Consider the following 27,736-nt stretch of genomic DNA (forward strand, 5'->3'; position numbering starts at 1 on the left):
TGAATCAAGTGGAAACTCTGAGAGGAACAGGATGAAACAAGGAAATTAAAACAAATACCTTATTTTCCGAAATGACATCAAAGTGGTCCCACACAGCAGAAACCTTTTTTGCTTGAGGAAGCTCCATAATTTTTGATGAATTTTATATTCGCAAAACACGCAAAATTGTTTTGGTAGATGCATTTCGTTGGCAGATGCGCATCCTTATAAAGGCTTATCAGTTCGAAACATCGGTCACGTGACCGATACAGGAACTTTTCCGTAGCGATACACACGTCGACACAGGTTTCGCTCTATGAGACAGACATGCGCCGACGCATCGGTGTTGCCTGACCCATCACTACTGTGCAGCTATATTGTAGTTTTTGTTTTTCATTGTGTGTGATACATGTACACTTGCACCTCCTTATCTTGATAGTGTATAGTTTATTCTTAATGCAAATTTTTCCTCCTTGTTTGCACCTTCTTTATTTACTATGCGTGACCAGTGAATTTTGCTGTGAGATCAATAAAGCTCATCCAATTTAATCTTAATATTCAGAGAAGGTTAATTCATTTTGGCATTGCCCAATATAAAGGGTTGCTGGAGAATTAAGAGGAATTTAGAAGTCCTAAAGGAAAAGTGAACTCCCAAACATGCAGACAGAAATGACCAGATGCAGATCAGACCATGCACCAAATTGTGTTCTGATTATAACTGCTCTGAGTTGGTACACCAAGTGTGTCTCTTTGCATTTATACATTAATATGCGAGATGAAATCTTATGGATTACTAGTTTGCATTTAGGATGTTAGGTGACTGTTATAACATTTACTACACAGGACAGATTATACTGCAGTTTTGATATATCCTGCTGAAACATTTCAACCTGGGATTTGTGTTCACACTACAAAAATCCATTTAAATAATTGAACAGTAAACTATGTACTAAACACATGAAAAAATTCCCTGGGGGGAAAAAAAGGAACAAAAAGGTTTGTAAACTTAATAGATTTTATTGGCCAATGAAAACCAGTTCAGACAAGAATGCCGTATTGTTTCAGAACATCTGTGTATTTTGCAATCTTGCTCTCCACGTTCTTCTCTGCCTGCTTGGTCAATGTGACCGTTGCCTTTTTCTTGGCATAGCGAAGCTTGGACTTCTCCTTCCTCTTCTCTTCTAGAGTGGCTGTGATTGCCTGGTACTTCCAGCCGACCTCGTGGGCCAGACGTCCGAGCAGGGCAAACTAAAAAAAAAATTTAAAAAAAGAGGCTAGAATGACATTTCAAATGTTCAGATTTTGACATTCCGTAATCTTTTTGGACTGAGAAGTCATACCTTACGGGTGGGCTTCAGACGCACGACTTTAAGAGCAGCTGGGACAACCATGCGCTTTCTCTGCAAAAATAAACCCAACATTAGGGAAGAAAACAAACATTTTGCATCTACATGTTCATTGCAGGTTTAGTCTCAGGTTCTTGTATTCATCATTCTGAATTCAGCCAAGGGGGATAAGAAGTACGTCATCACAGACTGCATAAATGTTTTAATAAAAATATATTGGCTCACCTTGTCATAGGGTGGGGGGATGCCATCAAACACCTTCAGCCTGTCCAGAGCTGCCTGGCCTCTCTTGGTTTTGTGGGGCAACATACCTAGGGTAAAGATTTAAACTTTAAAAATGATTTAAAGCTGAAAAATATGCAACCATCCAAGCACAGGACATTGATGCTCAACTCAGCAGTCAGATCTATATTTTGCTCATCAATGGATTATCAGTTTCGGGATAAAAGGCTCATCACTGTCGAGCAAATTGTGCAACATTTATGCCTTTTTAATTTTTCAACACTGCTCACCTCTAACAGTCCTCCAGAAGATCCTGCTAGGAGCTCTGAAGTGGTACGGTCCACGAGAGGGATTTGTGTTCATCCGCTTCCGCAGGAACGCCAGATACTTCACTGTGATTGGGCACATTACACAGAAGGTTACTCATCAAATCAAACAAAGGAAAGGCCACTTCTAGAAGCGGCGCTCATGTCTCAGATGGTAGTGCATGTAAAGTATTCTCATGGTCAGTGAAACTCGAACTACATTGGGTAAAACATCACAGACAAGCATTCATATTTAAAATTATGATTCAACACTTCACTTACGTTTGTTACGGTAGAAGTTGCCAGAGATGTTGATGCCCTCACATCTCACCACCACCACTTTGTTACCTGATTGATCAAAAAAACACCAATTAATCATCAAGACATTACATTTAATGGGCTAACCTTAAAAAAAAACAACAAAACAAAACACACTTTAAAGACATACCCAGGAGGACCTGCTTAGCCGTAATGGCAGCAAGTCGGCCCAGTAGATGGCCCCTGCCATCTATTAGCAGAACCTGCATGAGCAAACAAAAACCTAAATTACTTTATAACATAAGGGTTAAACATTTCATGCTCAGTTTTCCCAAATTGCTACTTTTTATGCAAGTGGCTTAACTAACCACTTTGTATTTAAAAGAAACCCCTTAAAGATTTTGTTAGCTATTCATTAAACCCAAGTCTGAACTGAAGTGTATCCTCCCAGTTAAACAGAAATTAGAAGTCAAATCTACACAATTCTTCAAGAACTAAACACTTGTCAAAGTAAGGTCATTTTAAAAGTGTTTATTCCTGATTATCCATTTTCAGATCAGAATGTAATAGAACCTTCATTGAAGCATGTGAGCATTAGTGAATCAAATGACTTCATATATCGGTTACCCACATCACTTAAAATGTAAATTAATCGCCATAGATTGTTAGCCGTTTGTTAAATTATCTTAACCGTTTAAAAAGCCGCTAAATAAAAGGAACGACCAAGCTAACGGGGAAGCTAACATTAGCATCAACCACGCAGCACGATCAAATTCGAATCACAGGCCAGCAATAAAGAAAAAGGTAAATGTACAAAATGTAAAACTACATCAAATTAGCGCGACCGCGTTAATATATCCCTTCTACCAGTTTAGATGGTGAAGCTAAACCAGTTACCTCTTAAGGGAAGCTGCCATGATGGAAAGCATGTCCACACAGCTACGGCCGAGTGTCGGTGATTATCGCAAAAATAATACGTTTAACAGCAAAAAAAGAACAAATAAAAGCACCATAACGAAAGAATAAAGTTACTTAGTGCTGCTCTGATACTATCGGCATCAATTGTCGACCTGAAAGTGGATTTTACATGGTTAATATATCCGCAGCGTCTGCTCACCTTATTGAACCGGTCCGCCATGATGTGCGAAAAGAAAGAAGAACGGGGCTGCCCGCACTAAAAGGCAGGGGCAACCGGAAGTGACGAAGATCAGGAGGATACATAAATATACTCAGGAAAGAGAGATGTTGCATAGAGAGTTAGGCAGGAATAAAATAAACTAGATATAAGGGAATTGTTTCAAAGGGGATGTAGTTTTTGGGAGTATTTCTAGTTTTCTAAGAAGAACGGGTATTTTAGGGAGAATATAATAGATTGTCTGATCCATACTAAATTCTGGAAGGTGGCGGTAATGCACCTATAAGTTGTTTGCCAACCGCCATTAAAAAATAGAAGAAGAATAGGGAAGATACATGCTGTTTAAACAGATAAAAAAGGGAATATCTCTGATTTAAATATGGTTCAGCAATATTTAGATGAGAAATAATATGGTTTTGGTAAAATTTCTACGGATGCTTCAAAAGATTCGAATAGGAATGGTGTTTCGTTTGTAGTTCCGTTTGTAGTTTCCATTTTAAATTGAGTGAGAGAATCAGTGAAGGAGTTTCAGTCCTTACAGGAGAAATGTTTGGGATCATGTTGGCATTAGAATGAATGGAAGAAATTCGTCCATTAAGAAGCAAAGTTTGCTCTGATTCTAGTTCAGCATTATTTTCATTTAAACACAGTCACTCAGACAGCAGACCTGATATATTAGTAGAAATTCAGCAATTATTATTTAGAATTCAAGCAATGGGATTAATAGTTTATTTTATATGCATTCCTTCTCATATAGGAATAGAAGGGAATGAGATGGACGATAGATGTGCAAAAAAAGCAATTAAATGTAATTTAATTGATACAATAATTCCATTTAGTAAAGGTGAAATAAAATCAGTAATTACGGAAAGGATTAGATCAAGATGGCAGAAACAGTGGGAAAAAGAAAGAACTGGTAGATGGTTTTATAATATTCAAAGAAAAGTTGGCTTTATGAGGAAAACAGCAAGGAATAGAAAGTGGGAAATAGTGATATCAAGGTTATGGTTTGGTCATACAGGTTTAAATAGCAGGTTGTTTAAAATAGGGAAACATGATACAGGGAAGTGTGATTTTTATTGTCAAGAAGAAACAGTGGAGCACGTCATATTGTTTTGCATTAAAAAATGTAAATGAGAGAACTGAATTGATTCACAGATTACAAATCAATAAATTAAAGTTAAACTTCAAAACACCTTTTAGACTTGGATTCTAAATCTGAGGGTTTTCCCTTATAATTGCCACTCTGTAAAAATATATATATATATATAACCAGGAAGTCCCATTGAGATTCAGAATCTCTTTTTCAAGAGAGACCTGGCCAAGGTAGCAGCCAAGCCATAGGAAGTTCATACATATTTAAAACATATTACATTTTTCATAATATAAAAAATAAAATCAGAGCAGTATGTTAAAACACATTGAGCATCTCAGGAAAAACAAGCACATATCTCCATCACTACATTCTTCATGGTGCTGCAGAAGCAGTGAGTTTACATGCAAAGTCAATGGTTGACGCGCGTCAAGGCGCAGCAAAATGTCCCGCGGCACGTTTTGAGCAGCAGGCGCAGCGCGTCTGAGCAGCTGAATACGGAAGGCCGATTGGTTTTAAAACATGCGAATTTTGACACGTAAACAACACGTGATTAACGCGTTGTTTGCGCGTTGTGCTCAACGCGCCGCATCAACCAATCAGAGAAGTTGATCTGGGAGCTGGCAGGGAGACAGACACAGCACTGCTGATGCAGAGCGCTGTGATCACTCCTCTGAAACAGTTTATTAACGCCTAAATTAACTTCAAATGCTGAAACCTGCCAACAGAATATATTGGCTTTTATTATCCTGCTGCCTGCAGTTTGGATTATTTAGATGAAAAACACCTACCAGCCGCCGTGGTGAACGGAAAGGAGGCGACCCAGCCAGAGGCTGCTGTTGAATGGGATCCTACTGACAGCGCACCGCTGGTATGTGGGGGTCTGAGCGGCTAAGACAGAAATAATATTAGAAGGCAGGATTGTAATCTGGATGAACTGACTGCACTGATTAAGTTTTCAGGTGGATTTTCCCACTGAAAAACATATTAAAACTACTTTATTCCCACTGATCACAGCAAATATAGCTGCAAGGCAAAGAAAGGATAGAGTAGCTCCGCCCAGCCCGCGTCAGACCCACTTTTGCACCGTGCAGCCAGAGCAGCGCGTCAGAACTAAACTGGTACAAGAAGCAAAAATGAAGCAGCAGACGCGATTTTGCTGCTCTTGCTGCGTCCGGTGTGAACGTAGCATAACTTTAAATTAATTAATGGACACTAGAGTTTCTAATTTGAGCTCTTTCTGGAGGTTATTCCATCCCCAAGGTGCAGAATAGGAGAATGCAGTTTTTCCCAGCTCAGTTGAAGCTCGGGGTACATTAAAAAGTAACCAATGAGAGGAGCGCAACTGGTAACTACCAGAACTCACAGAGAGGAGGTTACAGAGGTACATTGGGAGTTTACCAAGTATTGATTTATAGATAAAGATATACCAGTGCTGTTTTCTACGAATTGTTAGTGATGTCCAACCAAGTAGATCATAAAGAATGCAGTGATGAGTAAGGGACTTAGAATTTGTAATAAATCGTAATGATGCAATATAATGAGATAGTAACTCAATATAATTAGATCATGTTTTTTTTTTTTTTAAGAGTGGCGGCAACAGGCTTCCATAGAAGCCTTTATTTGCATATCTGGTTAGAGATAAAGTCAGAAAATATAACTTTAAGGTTATAACCTTGCACTTATTGAACCAGCTATGTAATAAATGCATTACTGTTTTTGATACCAGGTTTTTAAAGAAATTTCTTTAAAATTATCTACTTACTGCATTTTCAGCGATTTTACATCCACCCTAAAACAAATCTCAACACTTCAGCAAATTAAAATCCTCTCTTCCAAAACCACGGCGGTGGACTCCCTACACCAAAGCTCTGCCAGTGTCTGAATGCTAAAAAAAAAAAACAGTAAAATGCCTTAGATGTTTTAAACCTTCAGTGCCATGCACATTTTTTATTCATTGAAACAATATTTAAGGCTGACGTTCACATGTTTTAACCGTAGGTCTTTTGATGGCAGTGTGAAAAGCACAACGATGATGTGTGGAATTGTACAATTGCAACCACAGCAAACCATAGAAACACAACAATAGATGAGAAAATTTAATAACTTTCAATCATTTACAGAAAATCTTCCACACATTCAGATCCTTCCTGGTAAATGCATGCAGTAACAGGTGCGTCAAAAGGCTTTTTTGCACGGCGAGTGAAAATAAGCTTTTGTTTTGTTGGGAGTGTTCCACTCAGTCGTCGTGCTTCAGCTTCCTGATCTTTCCCTTGTGGCGGTCGATCTCCCGCTGCAGCCGTTCGATCTCCTTCTTGTGGTGATCAATTTCTTCCAGGTGGTGCTGCCTCAGTGCATTCAGCTGCTCCTGCTCTTTTTGCCTTATATATCGTTGCATGGGGTAACGGGTTCCCACACACAATGTGAGTGTTAAAAAGAAGTGGAGAAATGCAACAATTAGATTTTTTAATAGTTAATTGATTACGCTGTTTGTATGAATAATAAACATACTTGAAATACATCTCCTCCTCGGCGGCTTGCTTCTTCCCCATGGATCCACCTGCCTCTCTGATGGAGCCTCCACCACCTCCACCTTTTCCTGCACCTTTACCCAGCTCCCCCAACTGCAGGAAAGAATAAAAACATGAAAGAATCAAGAGTCTTTATGCACATTTTTCCCAGTATAGCGGCTAAAAAAATTCAAAACCAAAACGTCAATTAAACCACTTGTATGAAAAAAAAAAACACAAAAACAGAAATTTAGCCTCTATAGGATTCCATGGAAAACCTTTTTTAAAAATTGTTTTCATATATACACTATATTGCCAAAAGTATTTGCTCACCTGCCTTGACTCACATATGAGCTTAAGTGACATCCCGTTCCTAATCCATAGGGTTCAATATGACGTCGGTCCACCCTTTGCAGCTAGAACAGCTTCAACTCTTCTGGGAAGGCTGTCCACAAGGTTTAGGAGTGTGTTTATGGGAATTTTTGACCATTCTTCCAGAAGCGCATTTGTGAGGTCGCACACTGATGTTGGACGAGAAGGCCTGGCTCTCAGTCTCCGCTCTAATTCATCCCAAAGGTGTTCTATCGGGTTGAGGTCAGGACTCTGTGCAGGCCAGTCAAGTTCATCCACACCAGACTCTGTCATCCATGTCTTTATGGACCTTGCTTTGTGCACTGGTGCACAGTCATGTTGGAAGAGGAAGGGGCCAGCTCCAAACTGTTCCCACAAAGTTGGGAGCATGGAATTGTCCAAAATGTCTTGGTATGCTGAAGCATTCAGAGTTCCTTTCACTGGAACTAAGGGGCCAAGCCCAGCTCCTGAAAAACAACCCCACACCATAATCCCCCCTCCAACAAACTTTACACTTGGCACAATGCAGTCAGACAAGTACCGTTCTCCTGGCAACCGCCAAACCCAGACCCGTCCATCAGATTGCCAGATGGAGAAGCGCGATTCGTCACTCCAGAGAACGCGTCTCCACTGCTCTAGAGTCCAGTGGCGGCGTGCTTTACACCACCGCATCCGACGCTTTGCATTGCACTTGGTGATGTATGGCTTGGATGCAGCTGCTCGACCATGGAAACCCATTCCATGAAGCTCTCTGCGCACTGTTCTTGAGCTAATCTGAAGGCCACATGAAGTTTGGAGGTCTGTAGTGATTGACTCTGCAGAAAGTTGGCGACCTCTTCGCACTATGCGCGTCAGCATCCGCTGACCCCGCTCCGTCAGTTTACGTGGCCTACCACTTCGTGGCTGAGTTGCTGTCGTTCCCAAACACTTCCATTTTCTTATAATACAGCTGACAGTTGACTGTGGAATATTTAGGAGCGAGGAAATTTCACGACTGGATTTGTTGCACAGGTGGCATCCTATCACAGTTCCACGCTGGAATTCACTGAGCTCCTGAGAGCGACCCATTCTTTCACAAATGTTTGTAAAAACAGTCTGCATGCCTAGGTGCTTGAATTTATACACCTGTGGCCATGGAAGTGATTGGAACACCTGATTCCAATAATTTGGATGGGTGAGCAAATACTTTTGGCAATATAGTGTATCATGCTGTACGAATTTTAAGTGTCCCAACGATGCCTGTATTCAGTTCAGTTCATTACTACAGCCCTGATTCATAAAACACGCCATCTAAAGACCCTTTAAACAGGAAATGTAATCCGAATATACAGACCAATAGGTGAAAAGTGGAGTAGTTGACTACTGTAGTGGTTAGGGCATTGCTCTTGGATCCCAGAAGTTTTGAGCTCAAGCCCCACTCCCACAGCCTGCACTCTTGGGTCCCTGAGCAAGACCCTTAACCTCACACTGCTCCCCGGGCGCCGCACAATGGCAGCCCACTGCTCCCCAAAGTGATGGGTTAAATGCAGAGAGTGAATTTCGTTGCTTTGTACTTGTGACAGTGGAATGACAATAAAAGTTCTGTTCTTCTAGAATTTGTATATCTGTTGAAACCCAGTTGATTGCATCTAGTCTTTGAAAATTCTCTGTAGGATTCACTCCTCTTATGGCTGAATAGGATTTATTTCCCATCAGAATTAGGACGTAGCTCTTGCATTGGTTAATCAAAGTCATCTTTAGAATTAAGAAGACAAATATATTCAAATGGAAAATCAGAAGAAGCATTTCATACTTCCCAGTAACTGTATTTCGTATGCTACAAGTCTTTTTTTTAAATTACACTAATATTTTAAATCAATAAACTGTTAAACCATTAAATGACAGTGATTAACCACATCTTTGGAAGGCTAAATTCTGACAACATTAAGGAGAAAGAATCAACAAACTGTGCCATGTTGTCCAGAATGAGCTAATATCTCCAAAGAAATTATGTGGCTTTGGGGAACATTTTAGTAGTACTAAATATTTATCCAAGAGTGCTTCTGTGAGACGCTCAGGAAGATGTTCTCTGCAAGCTTTAGTTGTGTTTTCACTGGTCTAGTCAAAGCCCAAATTTAAATCCAACCCTTAAATACATCATTGGAACTCAAAACCCCTTCAGTGAGGCTGACAAGTCCACAAGGTTGAGTGGGAAAAAAATCCTCCACAAAAACAAAAAAAAATCTATTTAAAATTCAAATCAATCACCAAAATAAACAATTTAAATGATTAAAACACAGAATCAAAGTAATAGGGCAGGAAAAAAAAAACAGAAATATAACTGACCTAACTCAATTCAGTTTATTTCTATAGTGCCAATTCACAACAAGTCATCTCAAGGCAATTTACAGTTCACCAGATCATCCAGTCAAATTGATTCAAAGTTTTCTATCTAAGGAAAACCAGTTGATTGCATCGACTCATTGACTCGAATGCAATCCATCATACCAAGCATACTTCTAGCGGCAGTGGAGAGGAAAAACTCCCTTTGAACAGGAAGAAACCTCCAGCAGAACCAGGCTCAGTGTGAGCGGCCATCTGCTGAGGCCGACTGGGGTTCAAGGAGACAGAAGGAGACATAGAAAAATCCAGGAAACACACAGCCAGGCAGACGAGCTCCCATGTCAGAGGATAAAGAGAGAGCACATCCAGCCAGTGACAGTCAGAGAAACAGGACTACACTGGAAAACAGGCCGATCTCCAACATCTATAAACAAAGGTGTTGATGGCAGCAGCACAGCTGATAACAGGATGTTAAATAAGAATCAAATCATAATTTCTAAAAGCCCGTAAGATATGTTTTAAGATTGCTTATAAAGGCTATTTATTTCAAAAAGCACCTTAAAATCACTTCTAACAATTAAAAATTGGTATGATGCGAAATACAAAAATGATGAATTTTAACACCAGAATAACACTTTATGCTTTCTAGAGTGATGTTATAACGCGCCAGAGTGAGCTCAGCTTTGAAGGTCAGGATCAGTTGGAGAGGTTTGAAGCTAGCAGTAGGATTTTAAAGCAGACTGTGGAACAGACTAGAGTCTGGGACACAATGTTGGATACAAAGAGACGGTGCTGCTGCTCTGTTCTGACGCAGGTGGTAATTAATGCTCCATGAACAGGACAGAGTAACACACCTTTTCCCTGATCCCCAAAGATGAAATGTGATCTATGAACAATGGCTAGCTAAAACATGTTCCATCGTGTTATGATTTTTTTCATTTTCTTTTTTAGCTAGCTGGGAAAAATTATGCCCCAATCGGCTTTTTAAATTCAGCAAATAGTCATTACCTGGTCAGATGACATCCTAATCTGGGATGTGACAAAATTCCTGACGTTTAACCTCAGGAACCTCGCCATGTTTCACTGTAAGATAGAAAAACACCAGTGACACTGACGCTGTGCCCTTGTCCACAGAAATAAACCAGAGGACGGAACCATTATCGCGAGACGGAGGGGGGGTAGAGTTTATGCTGACCGGTTTATGCTCAGAGATAAATAAAAGGCTCATGATGAACAACGTTCTGACACTCTGCTGGAGTAACATTACAGTATTCAGTTTTACTTATAATACACTGTGTTTTACCTAACGAAAGCTTGACTTTCGTAATGGTACGTCCAACGGCGTGACATCTCACGTTATTTACGTATTTGCTGAAAGCTGACCCCACGTCAAAAGGGTCATTTTTGCTTTCGAGGCAACATGAGTTACAACATACTGTACGGACACACACACACACACATTATATATATACATACACACACACATGTATATATATATATACACACACATATACATACACACACACACATGTATATATATATACACTATATTGCCAAAAGTATTTGCTCACCCATCCAAATTATTGGAATCAGGTGTTCCAATCACTTCCATGGCCACAGGTGTATAAATTCAAGCACCTAGGCATGCAGACTGTTTTTACAAACATTTGTGAAAGAATGGGTCGCTCTCAGGAGCTCAGTGAATTCCAGCGTGGAACTGTGATAGGATGCCACCTGTGCAACAAATCCAGTCGTGAAATTTCCTCGCTCCTAAATATTCCACAGTCAACTGTCAGCTGTATTATAAGAAAATGGAAGTGTTTGGGAACGACAGCAACTCAGCCACGAAGTGGTAGGCCACGTAAACTGACGGAGCGGGGTCAGCGGATGCTGACGCGCATAGTGCGAAGAGGTCGCCAACTTTCTGCAGAGTCAATCACTACAGACCTCCAAACTTCATGTGGCCTTCAGATTAGCTCAAGAACAGTGCGCAGAGAGCTTCATGGAATGGGTTTCCATGGTCGAGCAGCTGCATCCAAGCCATACATCACCAAGTGCAATGCAAAGCGTCGGATGCGGTGGTGTAAAGCACGCCGCCACTGGACTCTAGAGCAGTGGAGACGCGTTCTCTGGAGTGACGAATCGCGCTTCTCCATCTGGCAATCTGATGGACGGGTCTGGGTTTGGCGGTTGCCAGGAGAACGGTACTTGTCTGACTGCATTGTGCCAAGTGTAAAGTTTGGTGGAGGGGGGATTATGGTGTGAGGTTGTTTTTCAGGAGCTGGGCTTGGCCCCTTAGTTCCAGTGAAAGGAACTCTGAATGCTTCAGCATACCAAGACATTTTGGACAATTCCATGCTCCCAACTTTGTGGGAACAGTTTGGAGCTGGCCCCTTCCTCTTCCAACATGACTGTGCACCAGTGCACAAAGCAAGGTCCATAAAGACATGGATGACAGAGTCTGGTGTGGATGAACTTGACTGGCCTGCACAGAGTCCTGACCTCAACCCGATAGAACACCTTTGGGATGAATTAGAGCGGAGACTGAGAGCCAGGCCTTCTCGTCCAACATCAGTGTGCGACCTCACAAATGCGCTTCTGGAAGAATGGTCAAAAATTCCCATAAACACACTCCTAAACCTTGTGGACAGCCTTCCCAGAAGAGTTGAAGCTGTTCTAGCTGCAAAGGGTGGACCGACGTCATATTGAACCCTATGGATTAGGAACGGGATGTCACTTAAGCTCATATGTGAGTCAAGGCAGGTGAGCAAATACTTTTGGCAATATAGTGTATATATATATATATATATATATATATATACACACACATATATATATACACACATATATAATATATATATATATGCTATATATTTATATATAACACATAACATTTATGTTATGTTCTATATATAACATAACTTCATATATATATACATATAAAAACTAGTTAACAATGTATTTTTTATATATATATATAAAAATAAAAAAATATATAAAACATAACTTTAGATAGACAGATAGACGGATGAACGGACAGACAGACTGGGGATTTGAACCCACAATCTCCATGCTGGAAAATAGCAAACAGATGTAAGAGGTATTGCCTCATAATTATATTCTAGTTTATTGAATGTTCTGGGAAAGTAATCAAAAGATTTGAGTAATTGTCTTAATAACGAGAAATAATAGCGTCATTTTACTCACAAGAAATATGAATGTTTCAGCTGCATTGTAAAAATAGATTCGGTTCTACAAGTCAGAAAGAAACACACCCGTACAATCCTGTGTAAAGCTCGAGGACTCTGTTCATAACCTGTTTACAGTACTGTCCAGTACTGAGAGACTTTGAAATAATTCTGTTTATTTAAAGCGTCAGGCCCAGGTTGAACATGTAACTAAAAACCCTATAGAGCTGGTCTGAATCAAAGCTCTTCTCATATCCCTAAAAGCCAGACAATTTCTTCACTATACAGCTGTACTATACTATACTGTTGTCTGTGCATTCTAGTTTTTTTTTTTTTCTTGAGACCTAAACTATGACTTGATAATATTTCATAAGGGGGCAGCTCAGTTACAATTTTCAAAACATTGCAGAAATGGGTCTCAATAAAAATGTATTTGATATCATTTTTAAAAGTTACCAAAAGGAATAAATTAGAGCAATACTGACACGCTTATCCACTAGGGGCGCTAAAATTGTAATTTAATATTTCATAGGTTAAACACTGTTGCTTAAATAACTAGAACTTTATGATCAAAGCAACACTTCCAGAAGTCGGAAAATAGCAGGTAAACAGAAGGAGACCCGTGCTTTGCAGAATTTTATTCAACACAGCAAAGAAAGCATCAACTCCCCCCTCGTTGGAGCAAACCAGACTGGCTTGTGTGCTGAAGGAAAGCTGTAGCCCTCCTTTCCATAAATGTCCCCATAAATACTTTGCTTGCCGGGCAACCCTGGCGCCAAAAATCCAAGAGAAGAAACTAAACTTTTGTCGATTTCAAACCACATTCAAGATTTTCACATTTCATTTTCAAACACCCTAAACCTAAATCACTACAAAGACATTATTTACAGGCCGGGTAGAACCCTTTCACTGCAAGCAAGTACTTCAGAAAAATAAAACAATTCCTCATTTCATGTAGAAAATAAAACTTCTAATTTAAGCTCAACTAAAATGGTCTGAGCTGCTCTGTCCACATTGTTTCCACTGTCAAAACAAAAAGATATTCAGAGGCACTCACATTTTGATGGTTACCAGCTGTTTAGGATTCCCTAACAGAAAATCAGCTTAAACCAATTATAAAAGAAAAAAAAAACGTTTGATATGGACAGTAACTAACTGTTCAAGGGCCAGCAACTGCATTATGAATCAAAATCTGGCCTGTTTATTTATAAAAAGCATTGCCATGAATACAGATTAGGCTTTTTAATGCTACACCTCTTTAATAACAGGAAACTGGAATACAAAGTAAAGAAATTCTTTACTAGTTTGACATCCTGCTTGCATCCCATTATTGAGATCAATAATCTGAGAAAAAGAAAATCTTAAAATGTATTTTTCTTTTAAAATATATACAGAATATGTTCAATAAATAATAAATCAACCTGTAAACTAAACTGCACTCGACAATCTTTTTCTAAACAAACATTGTCCAGAAGATTCCTGACAGCAGACTGCATAAATGGTTTTTCTGGAGGAAAAAGGGGACAGGCTGATGCTGTTTAGGTTGCCTTACGTCATTATGTTTTGGTTTTGTTGAAATTAGAGAGAGTAAAATTAGATAAAACTTAATGGTCGGGGACAGATGGGAGGAAAAGGATCAGGCAGCTTCACAGGGCCAGGAGCGGTCTGCGGAGGCCCTTAGGAGGAGGCAGCGCCCGCCGCTCCCCCTTCCAGCCCCGTCAGTCCTGTTTGACGTTTCCCAGCGCCCTGAGGCGCTCCAGGAGAGGAGGGTGGGAATAGTGCCACATGGAGAAGAGCCAGTCTGCCACGGGGAAGCCCAGGTTGTCCTTGTTGAGCTTGATTAGAGCAGAGTACAGCTCTGAAGCTTTGCCCATACCACGAGCAAAGGCGTCTGCCTGGAACTCAAACCTGCGACTCAGGACCGTCAGACAGAAGGATAGAAGCTGCAGAGAGAGGGAGGAGGGAGGTGAGCATATGAACACCTTTAGATCATGCAAAACCTGTGATAAGGCAACCTCCATTACCTCGTTGTAAGGAGAGAAGATGAACTGGAAGATGATCATCAAACCAATCAATGTGGGCTGACTGTCGGTGAACCCAAAGGCCACAAACAGCTCCCTGCGTCCAATCAGAACCGCAAACAGGGAGAAGCAGAGGAAGGAATTCATCTGCAGATGAGAGTGAAACACAGTTAGTTTATCCTAAAGAAAAATGATCAAGCTTTCAGTTAATGACGGCTCATCACCTGACTGATGACTATGTTCTTGACGGTATGACCGAGCTTCCAGTGGCCGAGCTCATGACCCAAAACAGCCAGGATCTCTGCATTGTTGCATCCTTGCTTCTTATTCTGTGAAGAACACAGAAGAATGTTAGTAGTTTCCTGTGCTGCTGAGGCAGGATGTCCAACTCTCTCCCGTTGCATCACTGGGGAAGTGAGAATCAACACTAACCGGCCACTTTATTAGGTACACCTGTCCAACTGCTCGTTAACACTTAACTTCTAAGCAGCCAATCACATGGCGGCAACTCAGTGCATTTAGGCATGTAGACATGGTCAAGACAATCTCCTGCAGTTCAAACCGAGCATCAGTATGGGGAAGAAAGGTGATTTGAGTGACTTTGAACGTGGCGTGATTGTTGGTGCCAGAAGGGCTGGTCTGAGTATTTCAGAAACTGCTGATCTACTGGGATTGTCACGCACTACCATCTCTAGGGTTTACAGAGAATGGTCCGAAAAAGAAAAAACATCCAGTGAGCGGCAGTTCTGTGGGCGGAAATGCCTTGTTGATGCCAGAGGTCAGAGGAGAATGGCCAGACTGGTTCGAGCTGATAGAAGGGCAACAGTGACTCAAATAACCACCCGTTACAACCAAGGTGGGCAGAAGAGCATCTCTGAACGCACAGTACGTCCAACTTTGAGGCAGATGGGCTACAGCAGCAGAAGACCACACCGGGTGCCACTCCTTTCAGCTAAGAACAGGAAACTGAGGATACAATTTGCACAAGCTCATCGAAATTGGACAATAGAAGATTGGAAAAACGTTGCCTGGTCTGATGAGTCTCGATTTCTGCTGCGACATTCGGATGGTAGGGTCAGAATTTGGCGTCTACAACATGAAAGCATGGATCCATCCTGCCTTGTATCAACGGTTTAGGCTGCTGGTGGTGGTGGTGTCATGGTGTGGGGAATATTTTCTTGGCACTCTTTGGGCCCCTTGGTACCAATTGAGCATCGTTGCAACGCCACAGCCTACCTGAGTATTGTTGCTGACCATGTCCATCCCTTTATGACCACAATGTACCCAACTTCTGATGGCTACTTTCAGCAGGATAATGCGCCATGTCATAAAGCTGGAATCATCTCAGACTGGTTTCTTGAACATGACAATCAGTTCACTGTACTCAAATGGCCTCCACAGTCACCAGATCTCAATCCAATAGAGCATCTTTGGGATGTGGTGGAACGGGAGATTCGCATCATGGATGTGCAGCCGACAAATCTGCGGCAACTGTGTGATGCCATCATGTCAATATGGACCAAACCCCCTGAGGAATGCTTCCAGCACCTTGTTGAATCTACGCCACGAAGAATTGAGGCAGTTCTGAAGGCAAAAGGGGGTCCAACCCGTTACTAGCATGGGGTACCTAATAAAGTGGCCGGTGAGTGAAGGTATAGTTGTTAGAAATATGCAGAAATTTGAGTTTGCTCCGGTATCGGCGTCGGCCGCTGCATAAAAATCGCAGCCAAGCTTTGAGATTAAATTAAACAAACACACTGCCGCTCCCCCCACTTGTATCTATTGCTAATGTTTGGTTTGAATTGTAATTTAAAAATGTATTTTATGGGTTACATTGAAACTTGTGTAACATTACTTGTGATTTTTAACATATAAACAGAGGAAAAAATGCTTATTTTTTGAGAAAAAGGTGACCCCTGACCATTGCCTTCTTTTTAACCATCGGAAAACTTAAAGATACTATTTTATTAGCTTATTAAAATCACAAACTAGTCCGTTAAATCACGCAAACATCCCCATAACTCACTTAACAGTACAAACACAACGTTTTTCACATGACAACCAGACAGTTTTTATGTTTTTTCTCAGCCTATTAATAGCTGCAGCTTTTAAATTCATTTTGAAGCAATAAAACATCTGAAGTTTAGACATCTGAACTTATTTTGAATCTTTTTTCAATCTTAGAACCTAATTATAATGAAGAGCTGTTAACAGGCTGAAGTCTGAGGAAAAAACGGACATTCATTTTATACTTTCTTCATGAACACAAAGCACGTGTCCAACCTTAGGCTTGGCTTTTGGTTCGCCGGGTGTCTCGTCGCTCTCCGGCTGCTCAGCCTGCGGCTCTCCAGCCTTGTTGAGAGGAGAATAATCTTCCAGCAACGTGTCAAACAGAACAATCCGCTTGTTCTTGAAGAAGCCGTAGAAGTAAGCATTGCTGTGAGAAGAACGCTTGGAACCTTGATGGAAAGAATAAAAAGTTTTTCCTCCCACCAACCTGAGATCACAGCTTGCACAATTTAAAAAGACACAACCAGGTTCTTACCTTCAACCACGTAAAGTTTAGTGAGGGGGAAGCTTATGCCTTTGGCCATGTCTTCTATCGCCGTCTTTAACTCTCCGTCCGGCAGCGGGGTAAACTTGTCAAACAGCGGAGCGATGTAGTCGGCATAGATGGTCACAAGGACCTTCAAACATCAGGGCACAGCAGAGAGATGAGTTACTGAACAAAAACATTAAAATGTTTAAATATCTTCACTGTTTTACAAACATTAACCTTAAGAAGGTGGCATGCATGTGTACTTACCCCCCTTTACTTAGAGGTACCTAAATAAATGCTGTTATAACAACCTGCTTTCAGAACTCATCTTTAGACCTAAAGAAGCCTTTTCTAGTTTCTGGTGTGTGACTATAAACCTGATCCCTTTTATGTGGTTTGAGCGGTGGTGTTCTTATAAAGATTTGGGTTGACGAACTGATCTAGACTTTGTTCGACCATTGGTGGCGGTGGTGAAGCCTATGTAGGCTCAGACGTTAAAAACGCAGAGTGTGCGGTTGAGGGGAGATCAAACGGTTATTATGTCTTTGGGTCGGTGGTGACGCTCGACCATAAACAGTTTATTCATCTTACCTGCTGCCACAGAGCGCCGCTCTTATTTTTCACCTTCAAGTTGGCTTCAAATTAGGGCTGCAACTAATGATTATATTGCAAATCGATTCATTTGCTGTTTATTTTTTCTAATTATCAATTAATAACCGGATTGCCAAAGGTTCTTTAAAGAAGAAGAAGAAGCTAAACTAAAACTTTTCCACTTGAGGAGGCTGAATACAGCATATTGATGGCTGAAAAAGATTTTCTTTTTTTATCTTAAATGCAAAGTGTTCATATATTTCTTTTTATAATATTGGTATAATTACTGCTTTTTTTCTGTGAGCTAAAGGCATGTTTCAGAATCTCTATACTCCAGTTAACGCTTAATTGATTACCAAATTAGACGACAATTATTTCAATAATCAATTAATCACGATTAATTGTTTTAGCCCTACTTCAAATACAGTGGGTGTTAAAAGTCCGTCCGTTTCTTTAGTACCACATTACCCATGATGCATCTGTTCATTTTGTAGTTCTAATTTTACGTAGCTGAATAAGTTGTGTTTTCCATGCTTCTGGGTGGTTCGGTGGCACAAAATAGCATCCACCATTAATCCTACTTCAATCCAGTGTGTATGAAACCTGTGTGCGTTCTTTGAGATGTAAGTATACATTTTAAGTCCGATATTGTGTTTTTTCTGTCAGTTATTAACCCAGGAGGTTAAATTGTTCTTTAGTTTCTCTGGTTACTGACAATGCAAGAATATACTTATAATAACTCAAGTTCTTTGTTACACTTTGCTAGATATATTTCCATATTATTAGTAAATGAGGGCATCGCCATTTATTTCATATTTTCCGACGGTTTTGTCAGTTAAATGCTTATTACGTTTGATCAATAATGCATGTGTGATGTGATGGCGACCTCCAGTGGATTTATTTGGTATTACAAGCCAATTTCATCCATCTATATGCACATGTTTTGCCTGCATAGCTATAAATATGCATATTTATTGTTTATTCTGTTTCAGATAACCACACATCCATATACATATCCCTAAGAAAAGCAAATATAAACCTCATCATCTGTACCATCATCTCCAATGTACCTGCTTCTATTCCATTAATAAACCTTTTGAGCTGCACCGATGGAGTTGGCATATTCCTTCTGACCGAGGAAGATTCAACTGATGAGATATCTGGAACTAGTGCATCTAAACGCACACAGTCTTCTACAGTGGGGCAAAAAAGTATTTAGTCAGCCACCAATAGTGCAAGTTCTCCCACTCAAAAAGATGAGAGAGACCGGTAATTTTCATCATAGATATACGTCAACTATGAGAGACAAAATGAGAAAAAAAAATCCTGGAAATCACATTGTCTGATTTTTAAAGATTTTATTTGCAAAATGTGGTGGAAAATAAGTATTTGGTCAATAACAAAAGTTAATCTCAATACTTTGTTATATACCCTTTGTTGGCAATGACAGAGATCAAACGTTTTCTGTAAGTCTTCACAAGGTTTTCACACACTGTTGCTGGTATTTTGGCCCATTCCTCCATGCAGATCTCCTCTAGAGCAGTGATGTTCTGGGGCTGTCGCTGGGCAACACAGACTTTCAACTCCCTCCAAAGATTTTCTATGGGGTTGAGATCTGGAGACTGGCTAGGCCACTCCAGGACCTTGAAATGCTTCTTACGAAGCCACTCCTTCGTTACCCGGGCGGTGTGTTTGGGATCACTGTCATGCTGAAAGACCCAGCCACATTTCATCTTCAATGCCCTTGCTGATGGAAGGAGGTTTTCACTCAAAATTTGACGATACATGGTCCCATTCATTCTTTCCTTCAGATAGATCAGTCGTCCTGGTCCCTTAGCAGAAAAACAGCCCCAAAGCATGATGTTTCCACCCCCATGCTTCACTGTAGGTATGGTGTTCTTTGGATGCAACTCAGCATTCTCTCTCCTCCAAACACGACGAGTAGAGTTTTTACCAAAAAGTTCTATTTTGGTTTCATCTGACCATATGATATTCTCCCAGTCATCGTCTGGATCATCCAAATGCTCTCTAGCAAACTTGAGACGGGCTTGACATGTACTGGCTTAAGTAGGGGGACACGTCTGGCACTGCAGGATTTGAGTCCCTGGCGGCGTAGTGTGTTACTGATGGTAGCCTTTGTTACTTTGGTCCCAGCTCTCTGCAGGTCATTCACTAGGTCCCCCCGTGTGGTTCTGGGATTTTTACTCACCGTTCTTGTGATCATTTTGACCCCACGGGGTGAGATCTTGCGTGGAGCCCCAGATCGAGGAAGATTATCAGTGGTCTTGTATGTTTTCCATTTTCTAATAATTGATCCCACAGTTGATTTCTTCACACCAAGCTGTTTACCTATTGCAGATTCAGACTTCCCAGCCTGGTGCAGGTCTATCATTTTGTTTCGGGTGTCCTTTGACAGCCCTCTAGTTTTGGCCATGGTGGAGTTTAGAGTGTGACTGTTTGAGGTTGTGGACAGGTGTCTTTTATACTGATAACGGGTTCAAACAGGTGCCATTAATGAAGGTAACGAGTGGAGGACAGAGGAGCCTCTTACAGAAGAAGTTACAGGTCTGTGAGAGCCAGGAATCTTGCTTGTTTGTAACTGACCAAATACTTATTTTCCACCATATTTTGCAAATAAATTCTTTAAAAATCAGACAATGTGATTTTCTGGATTTTTTTTCTCATTTTGTCTCTCATAGTTGAGGTATATCTATGATGAAAATTACTGGCCTCTCTCATCTTTTTGAGTGGGAGAACTTGCACTATTGGTGGCTGACTAAAGACTTTTTTGCCCCACTGTAGAGGGAGCACCTCCAGGTTATCTCCCAGTCTGGAGATCAGCCATGTTTCCATCCAGCTAAAATGCAAATTTTAAGTGAACTTTTAAAAGTTCTCAAAAAATAAATAAATTTAAAAAAATGGAAATGCAAATTTGTGGTGTTTCTAATTGGTTTAAACCGAGCAACTCAAAGCGTCATGTGGTTGCATACCGTCATCCATGTTGTGTTGTTACACATGGCGGTGACAAACAGGAAGTAGAGGATAACACTTTGATGAATGCGTTGCTGTTGGGCAAGTTTTTGCATTAACATGTCAGCTAATAATGGTAATGTTGCCTTCGGCCATGTTTCCGTGCATAAAAGGAACATCTAGGAAGACGCCGACAGCGGAAACAGCCGATCAGTCATATATGGTAAAAGTTCACTATATCAGAGTTAATCCAAAACCTAATTCGCAAAATCCAAAAACCACGTCAAGTGAGCGTTAAAACCTTTTTGTGAATCTAAGGGAGATTTTCTCAAATGTTAATGTTTCCATCAAGCTTTTCTGATGCGATAAGAAACAGCAGATGGAAACAAAACTGTTGTTTTGTAAGCGTGGTAGAACCTGGTTACCTGCATTCAGAAGTACAGACTGAGGAAGGCTTCATACATATACAGGCCACACTTATCAGTAGGGATGCAGTGATTAGTTGGCCCTGTTCTCCATAGTGGTGAATAATGACATCGACCTATCTATCTCGACAAAAGGCTGGAAAATCAGCTGATCTGAACCAGAGCTCTGCAATCTTTACAATCCAAAGAGCCATTTCTAACTTCTGTTCAGCTAAAAAACTTGTTTAGAGCCACAAACAATACATTACCTTTGTTCTAAAAAGAAAAAAAAAAACTTATATTTTATAAACATTTACCACCGGCGATTTGTCCTTTTTAAATAACCATTGTGCTATTTCAAATTATAGGTTTTAAAATGAAGGAAAAAAAACTTTTTTAAAAGGTTTTAAAAGGTTGCTGACATTTTTGAAAAATTATCTTAAAAAAAACACAATTTTCCCACTTATATATAAACATATATACATATAAAAAGCTTATTTCTGTTTTAATTAATCAATTGATTTTTGAACTGAAAAAGGAACAGCACAACAAGTTTTGACTTCAATCCTGTTCCTTTGGAGCCACAAATTACCTTTTTTTTTTTTTTTAATTAGAAAAAAAAAACAAATTATATTTAAGAAATATCTCCAACAGGTTGCTGATATTTTTGGAAAGTTATCTTAAATGTCCCTCTTAAAAGGAGATAAAAAAAAATTCTGTTATAATTTGAGTCAATTTTCTTAGGAAAATCAAAGCAACTAACCTGACTCCGCCAGATGGATTTGCTCCGCATATCCATCTGGAAACCTTCGGTTGGAGTAATTTTTGGAAGGGGCCAAAATACTGGTTAGCTGATTGGCCTATGTTGGTGATAGACGGGCCAAATAAACCAATCAGATCAACGAAGCATATGACGTACTAACAGAGTGACGACGAAGAGGAGCCAATTGATAGATCAAACTCTTGCCGAAACCAGTCAGGAGAAGAGCAAAAACATCTTTTCCTCTGAGAAAAGCCTCCAGAGCAGTGTTTTGCTCTTCTTTCAGTGAAGAAATACTCTGTAATTCCAATAAAACTTGCTCGATAGCCACGCTAACGCTAGTTTCATCGGCTGAAGCCGCGATGTTCTTTAGACTGAACTGTCGCGCATCTCGTTGCGTCACACCTCAACCCGCCTCAAAGCCAACGCTGATTGGACGTTCGTTTGGTGAACGGCTCCAACTTTTCTTTAACGGAGAGTCTCCAGACTGATCTGCGAGTGAAATCTTGAAAGCTCGCGAGATCAGGATGGTCTCACGAGGCTACAAAGCAACCAGTCAGTGGAGAAAATGCTAAAACATGCAGTTGTTAGAATATCTATTGTTCAATAAAACCGGCTGGCTTTTTACCATTTTTGGCTCATTTAAGAGCCATTTGCAGCTCCAGATCCCAGGTCACAGACCATTGCTCTAAATTTTTATTTTATATCTGAGAGCATCTCCTCATGTTGGTAAAAAAAAAAAAAATTCTGTATTTTTCCAGAAGTATTGGTCAATCTTAATCCACTAAATAAAATTGGAACCTAAAACAAATTTCAGCCAAAATCAGAATTGGTGGGTCGGCCAGAAAGCTGCACCTCTACTTTTAGGATCTTTATCTAGAATGAAATGGGAAACTCTTATATCCTTGGCAAGTCAGATAATTTTCCAAGTTATGGTCAAATCAGAGATCTGGAGTCAAGAAGTCATCACTGAACCAGGTGAGTCCAATCAGAAGAGTGAATCAACCCGTGCAGATTGGACTCACCTGGTTCAGTGCCTTTGCAGAACAAATACATCCCATAGAGATGACCTGCTGACTCCAGATGCCCCATCTCTGGGTCAAATAGACACAAAAACCAAAGGAAGAAGATGAACGTGTCACTAACCAGAGAAACAATTAGGGTAAAAAGCCAAGCGTAGATGAAGAAGTAATCTCCCCCGATCTTTATGATGTAGAGAAGCAGCGAGGTCACAGGCAGCAAGATGCACTGCGTCACCACAAACTTCTTCACGGCATCCTTCAGGAAGAATCGTAACGTCTGCGAGGAAGGAGGGAGCAACACAAAGAACCTGGTGATAACTACTACTAAACATCAGACATTTTAGCAGAAAATAAGATTTTTACTCCGTTACTCTACCTGCTGATTAAAGCCGTGCTTCTCCTCGATCACAAACGTGTTGTACAAACTCCAGGGAAGTCCAGTAACGGCACTGAATAGGGTGGCCAGAGTCAGAAACACCAAGGACTGGGTGATCTCGTAATCCGGGCCCAATCCGAAGCGGGCCGTCACAGAACCGGCGACGTGCCACAGAAACGGGATCCCCCCCAGCAGCAGGATCAGCTGAAAGGTTCCAACGTGCCTCATTAATGCGAGGAATTATGAAACCATTTCAGAAACCTGTCCGGCGGTGATCTTACCGTTCCTTCCATCTCTGAATACAGCCCCGACCAGAAGCTGAAGTTGCTTTTATCCAGCTGATACAGGCGCGACTTCTCAAAGGTTTCAGGATCCATGATCTTGCCGAGTTCCTGAGGAACATGTGTGGTGCTCCTGTATATTCTCCTCTGCAAGGAGGAAACGTTGTAGGAAACCATTTAGTAAAAGATAACGTTTGCATTTTTAGCGTCTCATGTTATTTTCTTCTCAGCACAAAAGCCGTTTTAATTTTCAAATAGAGGCTTAAAAATTTCATTACCGTATTTTATCTGAACAGCTACTTCCTAATTTATAATGCAACAGAACTCGTTCTTAACCATATCTTGCAGTTCAGTACATCCTCTCTCATCTTCTCTGCTTCTTAAACACATTGAACACCAGGGGTGGTGGATAGATCTTAACCCTATAATGCCAAATGTATCATATTTGATACATACGGTTTCTGAAATGTTTTGCGTCTGACGCCTTTTGCATAATTTTATGGTAAAAACTTTGCTCAAAATCCTATTGTACACAATCAGATATACCTGATAACAGAGGGCAGAAGACTATACAAAAAATAATCTTGACTTATCGCATAGTAATAAATTATTAATATCAAAAATGTATTTCTGTTTTTCCTTTTTACATATTTTGTTAAAAGGCCAAATAAGGACAGTAATTTCTGTTTTGTTTTATTCTTGGATCGGGCTTTAAAGGGTTAACGTTCACTTCAGCACTCGCCGCTTTTTTATTTCCTGTTTACAGCAAACTTGACCGATGTCTGCATTTAAATCCTGAGACGCTGTTTCACTGTGACTGTACGAGAGATTAACCCCACAGCTGTGTGCACAAGTTACGCAAATCTGAACAGCAGTAAAGGATGAGCTAGAGCTATATGTATCGAGTTTCACTTAAAGACTCCTGATTAAAAGAACTGTGTTGATTTTCTTTTTTTTTTTACTATGACAACTCTGAATATTTTCTCCGCAGTTTTGCAAAAAATATTAACACTTAAAATTGAAATCTTAATGGCAGGTTATGTGAAAGACCAGCACAAAGCTGCATTGCTGTGTAAACAAATAAAAAGTACAAGGTATTTACATTCCTTTACAGTTAAAATTCTGAATAGAATGAAACCCTGTCTTTATAGTCGCAGCCCTGGAAATAAAAAGGATGTCTCTCTAAAATGTTTACTTTCACAAAACTGACCTCTGTGACAAGAAGAAAGATTTAAGAAGCTATTTTGTTGTTTTCCTATAGCCATGTAGGTAGGAGATATTGCATGTCGGAAGACAGAAGGATTCGACTCAAAACTAACGCCATAGATTGCCTGGAAAATACTATCCCTGATGATGGGAGCAGCATCATGCTGTGGGGTTGCTTTTCTCTAGCAGGGATAGTGATGGTCAGAGTTTACAGGGATATGGAAGGAGCTAAATCCAAGATCATCCTGGAGGAAAACCTGGCAGGGGCTCTAAAAGCCTGCAGACTGGGGGATAGGTTAACCTTTAAAGGAATAGTACACCCAAAACATGATTAGATCTGGAGATCTGGGAGGCTTCTTGCTGTCTGCTGACATTCAAATAATGGAGGTCTATGGCGCCCGAGGCAGAAAGGTCCATAAAAGTCCACAAAAAACGTGTCAATATTCCTCCATACTGCTCGTCCAATGTATTCCAAGTGTCCTGAGTGGGTAGCGTCCAGAATTTACTCGAAACGAAGTCATTTAGAATGTTTTTAGAGCATAAACAGTAGTGTATAGGATTTCCTAAAAGCGCGTTCACGACGCTACGGAAGCCGGCAGACCAAACCAGATGAAAGTGCGCATTCAGCGTCTGCTCTGCCAATAATGCAAGCGTAGAAGAAGAAATGTGCTGTTTACCTGTGGAAAGAAAGAAACAACGAAAGACAAATGTCTGAGGACTTCAGTGTTGAGGAAGAGCATGAGTTCTTTGCCGAGCTGAATGCGCACTTTCATCTGGTTTGGTCTGCCGCGGTTTCCGTAGACTCGTGAACGCGCTTTTAGGAAATCCTATACACTACTGTTTATGCTCTAAAAACATTCTAAATTACTTTGTTTCGAGTAAATTCTGGATGCTACCCACTCAGGACACTTGGAATACATTGGACGAGCAGTATGGAGGAATATTGACACGTTTTTTGTGGACTTTTATGGACCTTTCTGCCTCGGGCACCATAGACCTCCATTATTTGAATGTCAGCAGACAGCAAGAAGCCTCCCAGATCTCCAGATGCATTTGAGATATCAAAAAAGTACTCCAGAGTGTTGTTCAGCATGGGGGTGAGTAGAAAATGAAGGCTAATCATGTTTTGGGTGTACTATTCCTTTAAGCAGTGCGCTTGTGGTCTGAGAAGGTTGCAAGTACCCGGTTGGAATCCCACTGCCTCCACTCTGCAAAACACTTAACCTCATACTGCTCCCCGGGCTCCGCACAATGGCAGCCCACTGCTCCCCAGGGATGAATTAAATTCCATTGCTCTGTTTTTGTTACAGTGTAATGACAATAAAAACGCTGGGGGAAAAAAACCCAAAAAACCTTTAGAACTATAATAAAAATGTTTTAGATCGAAGGATAACTATTACAATGGCCTAGTCAAAGGCCAGGCCTAAATCCAACAGAGAATCGGCACTAACACCAACCAATCTGACTAAGATTGAGAAATGGTGCAAAAAAATAAAAGATCAGAATGAATGAAATGAAACTAACCATATATACATTTAGTTTTACTTCACAGATCAAAGGGATGTGAATACATTTACTATATGCTTTGATATGGCTTTAAAAACAGTCAGTCTGTGCTTTTAGTCATGAAAAGAATAATGGTCAGTCTTCCTTTCCCCTTCCATGGATATATTTATTCAAGGGTTTTCATTGCGTAATGTGTAAAGCTTGCTAGGTCTCGGTAATTTATACTTTTCAGCTCCCCTTAAATATAACATCTGACATTAACAGATTCCAAGTTGCTAAGATAACCAGGGGCGGAGCTAGATGGGGGACCATGGCCACCCTTAGCCAATCATTGGCCACCCCTACCATTTTCCCCCCCCTAATAATCGATTGGAATATTCAAAACATTTTAATTTTTCATGTAATACTTACTATTTTTTAATATACATTCATAATTACTTGATAACAAAAACACTGTGGTTAATTCTGCACATCAATATACTAACGTTAAAGATGGTAAGAAGAGAATTCATGCTCTTTTCAGAAATAGATTTTGTGTTTTATGGGGTCAAGAAAAAATGACGCATCTCTGCAAGTCATGTAGGAGTCTTTAGAGAAATCATAGACAACTATTTTAATAAAAACATGTTAAATAATGCATTTATGTATATATTAGTACTTGTAATCAATTTTATGCAGAACGATTATTGATAAAAGTAGGAAAGTGATGACGATGGACAAGAACTCAAACCTCACAGAATTTTATCCACTTTACCTTTTATCTAAAAAAGGTAAATTATTAAAAATGTTCCGGCTACATCTCTGGAGATAACCCCCGCAGAGACTTTAGATCTTTGTTTTGTTTTTTTCTACATGACAAATGTGAGCAGATTTCCTGGTTCATTCTCACCTGTCTGGAGGACAGGTATGCCTCCCAGAGATACACCGTCCATGAGAATCCCAGGACGGCGTAGAAGATCTGCGTCTGCACAGGCAGGAGGAGGATTCCTTCCAGCATCTCTGCTCTGGGTTTTTCTCTGACTGACTAACCAGGATGCTTGTTTGGGCTAACAGCTACTCCGCTTCCGCTCCACAGACACGTTTTCAACTTCTCTGGAGGAGGGAAAAAAAACAGTCCGCGTTAAAAAGCCAGACGGACTAAAAGACAAAAGCTATCTAGCTTCGATTCACAAAGAGAATGCGTTAACATTCAGGCCCTTTTTCCATTCATGTAAGCTTCCAGCGCCCCTGGGAGACGTGTTTCACCGTTTTCTGTCCCCGATGTAACGGCCCGTGACATTGGTTCCGCCGCGCGGCCGGTTTCCGAATCCATCCTGCTTAGCGACTGCAGGGGGCGCTGTTCGCACAGGGC

General features: G+C 40.5%; 3 protein-coding genes and 2 non-coding genes across 5 annotated transcripts; all 5 read right to left on the reverse strand.

The window, feature by feature from the left end:
- Positions 1-976: 976 nt before the first annotated feature.
- rpl13a (ribosomal protein L13a) lies at positions 977-3,318 on the reverse strand. Its single transcript, XM_038307077.1, has 7 exons — positions 3,228-3,318; positions 2,301-2,373; positions 2,135-2,200; positions 1,838-1,939; positions 1,551-1,636; positions 1,320-1,379; positions 977-1,227 (listed from the first exon to the last, which is right to left on the reverse strand). The coding sequence occupies exons 1-7, from the start codon at positions 3,246-3,248 to the stop codon at positions 1,018-1,020; spliced, it is 618 nt and encodes a 205-aa protein (XP_038163005.1). The 5' UTR covers positions 3,249-3,318; the 3' UTR covers positions 977-1,017.
- On the reverse strand, positions 1,716-1,788 carry LOC119797851. The gene has a single exon (XR_005282632.1). It is a non-coding gene; the product is annotated as a small nucleolar RNA SNORD50 (small nucleolar RNA).
- Positions 2,015-2,096, reverse strand: LOC119797850. Its single transcript, XR_005282631.1, has one exon. It is a non-coding gene; the product is annotated as a small nucleolar RNA Z195/SNORD33/SNORD32 family (small nucleolar RNA).
- A 2,945-nt stretch (positions 3,319-6,263) lies between the features above and the next one.
- Positions 6,264-10,688, reverse strand: atp5if1b (ATP synthase inhibitory factor subunit 1b). The gene is made up of 3 exons (XM_038307000.1): positions 10,530-10,688; positions 6,850-6,962; positions 6,264-6,719 (listed from the first exon to the last, which is right to left on the reverse strand). Exons 1-3 carry the CDS (start codon positions 10,596-10,598, stop codon positions 6,578-6,580), a joined length of 324 nt encoding a protein of 107 aa, XP_038162928.1. The 5' UTR covers positions 10,599-10,688; the 3' UTR covers positions 6,264-6,577.
- Positions 10,689-13,332: 2,644 nt separating this feature from the next.
- zmpste24 (zinc metallopeptidase, STE24 homolog) lies at positions 13,333-27,639 on the reverse strand. Its single transcript, XM_038307064.1, has 9 exons — positions 27,275-27,639; positions 23,674-23,820; positions 23,393-23,596; positions 23,141-23,293; positions 17,276-17,417; positions 17,014-17,189; positions 14,955-15,059; positions 14,734-14,877; positions 13,333-14,652 (listed from the first exon to the last, which is right to left on the reverse strand). Exons 1-9 carry the CDS (start codon positions 27,380-27,382, stop codon positions 14,428-14,430), a joined length of 1,404 nt encoding a protein of 467 aa, XP_038162992.1. The 5' UTR covers positions 27,383-27,639; the 3' UTR covers positions 13,333-14,427.
- Positions 27,640-27,736: the final 97 nt, after the last annotated feature.

Source organism: Cyprinodon tularosa, unplaced genomic scaffold, assembly GCF_016077235.1.
Source record: "Cyprinodon tularosa strain WSP-4 unplaced genomic scaffold, ASM1607723v1 ctg6, whole genome shotgun sequence".
NCBI classification, from domain to species: domain Eukaryota; kingdom Metazoa; phylum Chordata; class Actinopteri; order Cyprinodontiformes; family Cyprinodontidae; genus Cyprinodon; species Cyprinodon tularosa.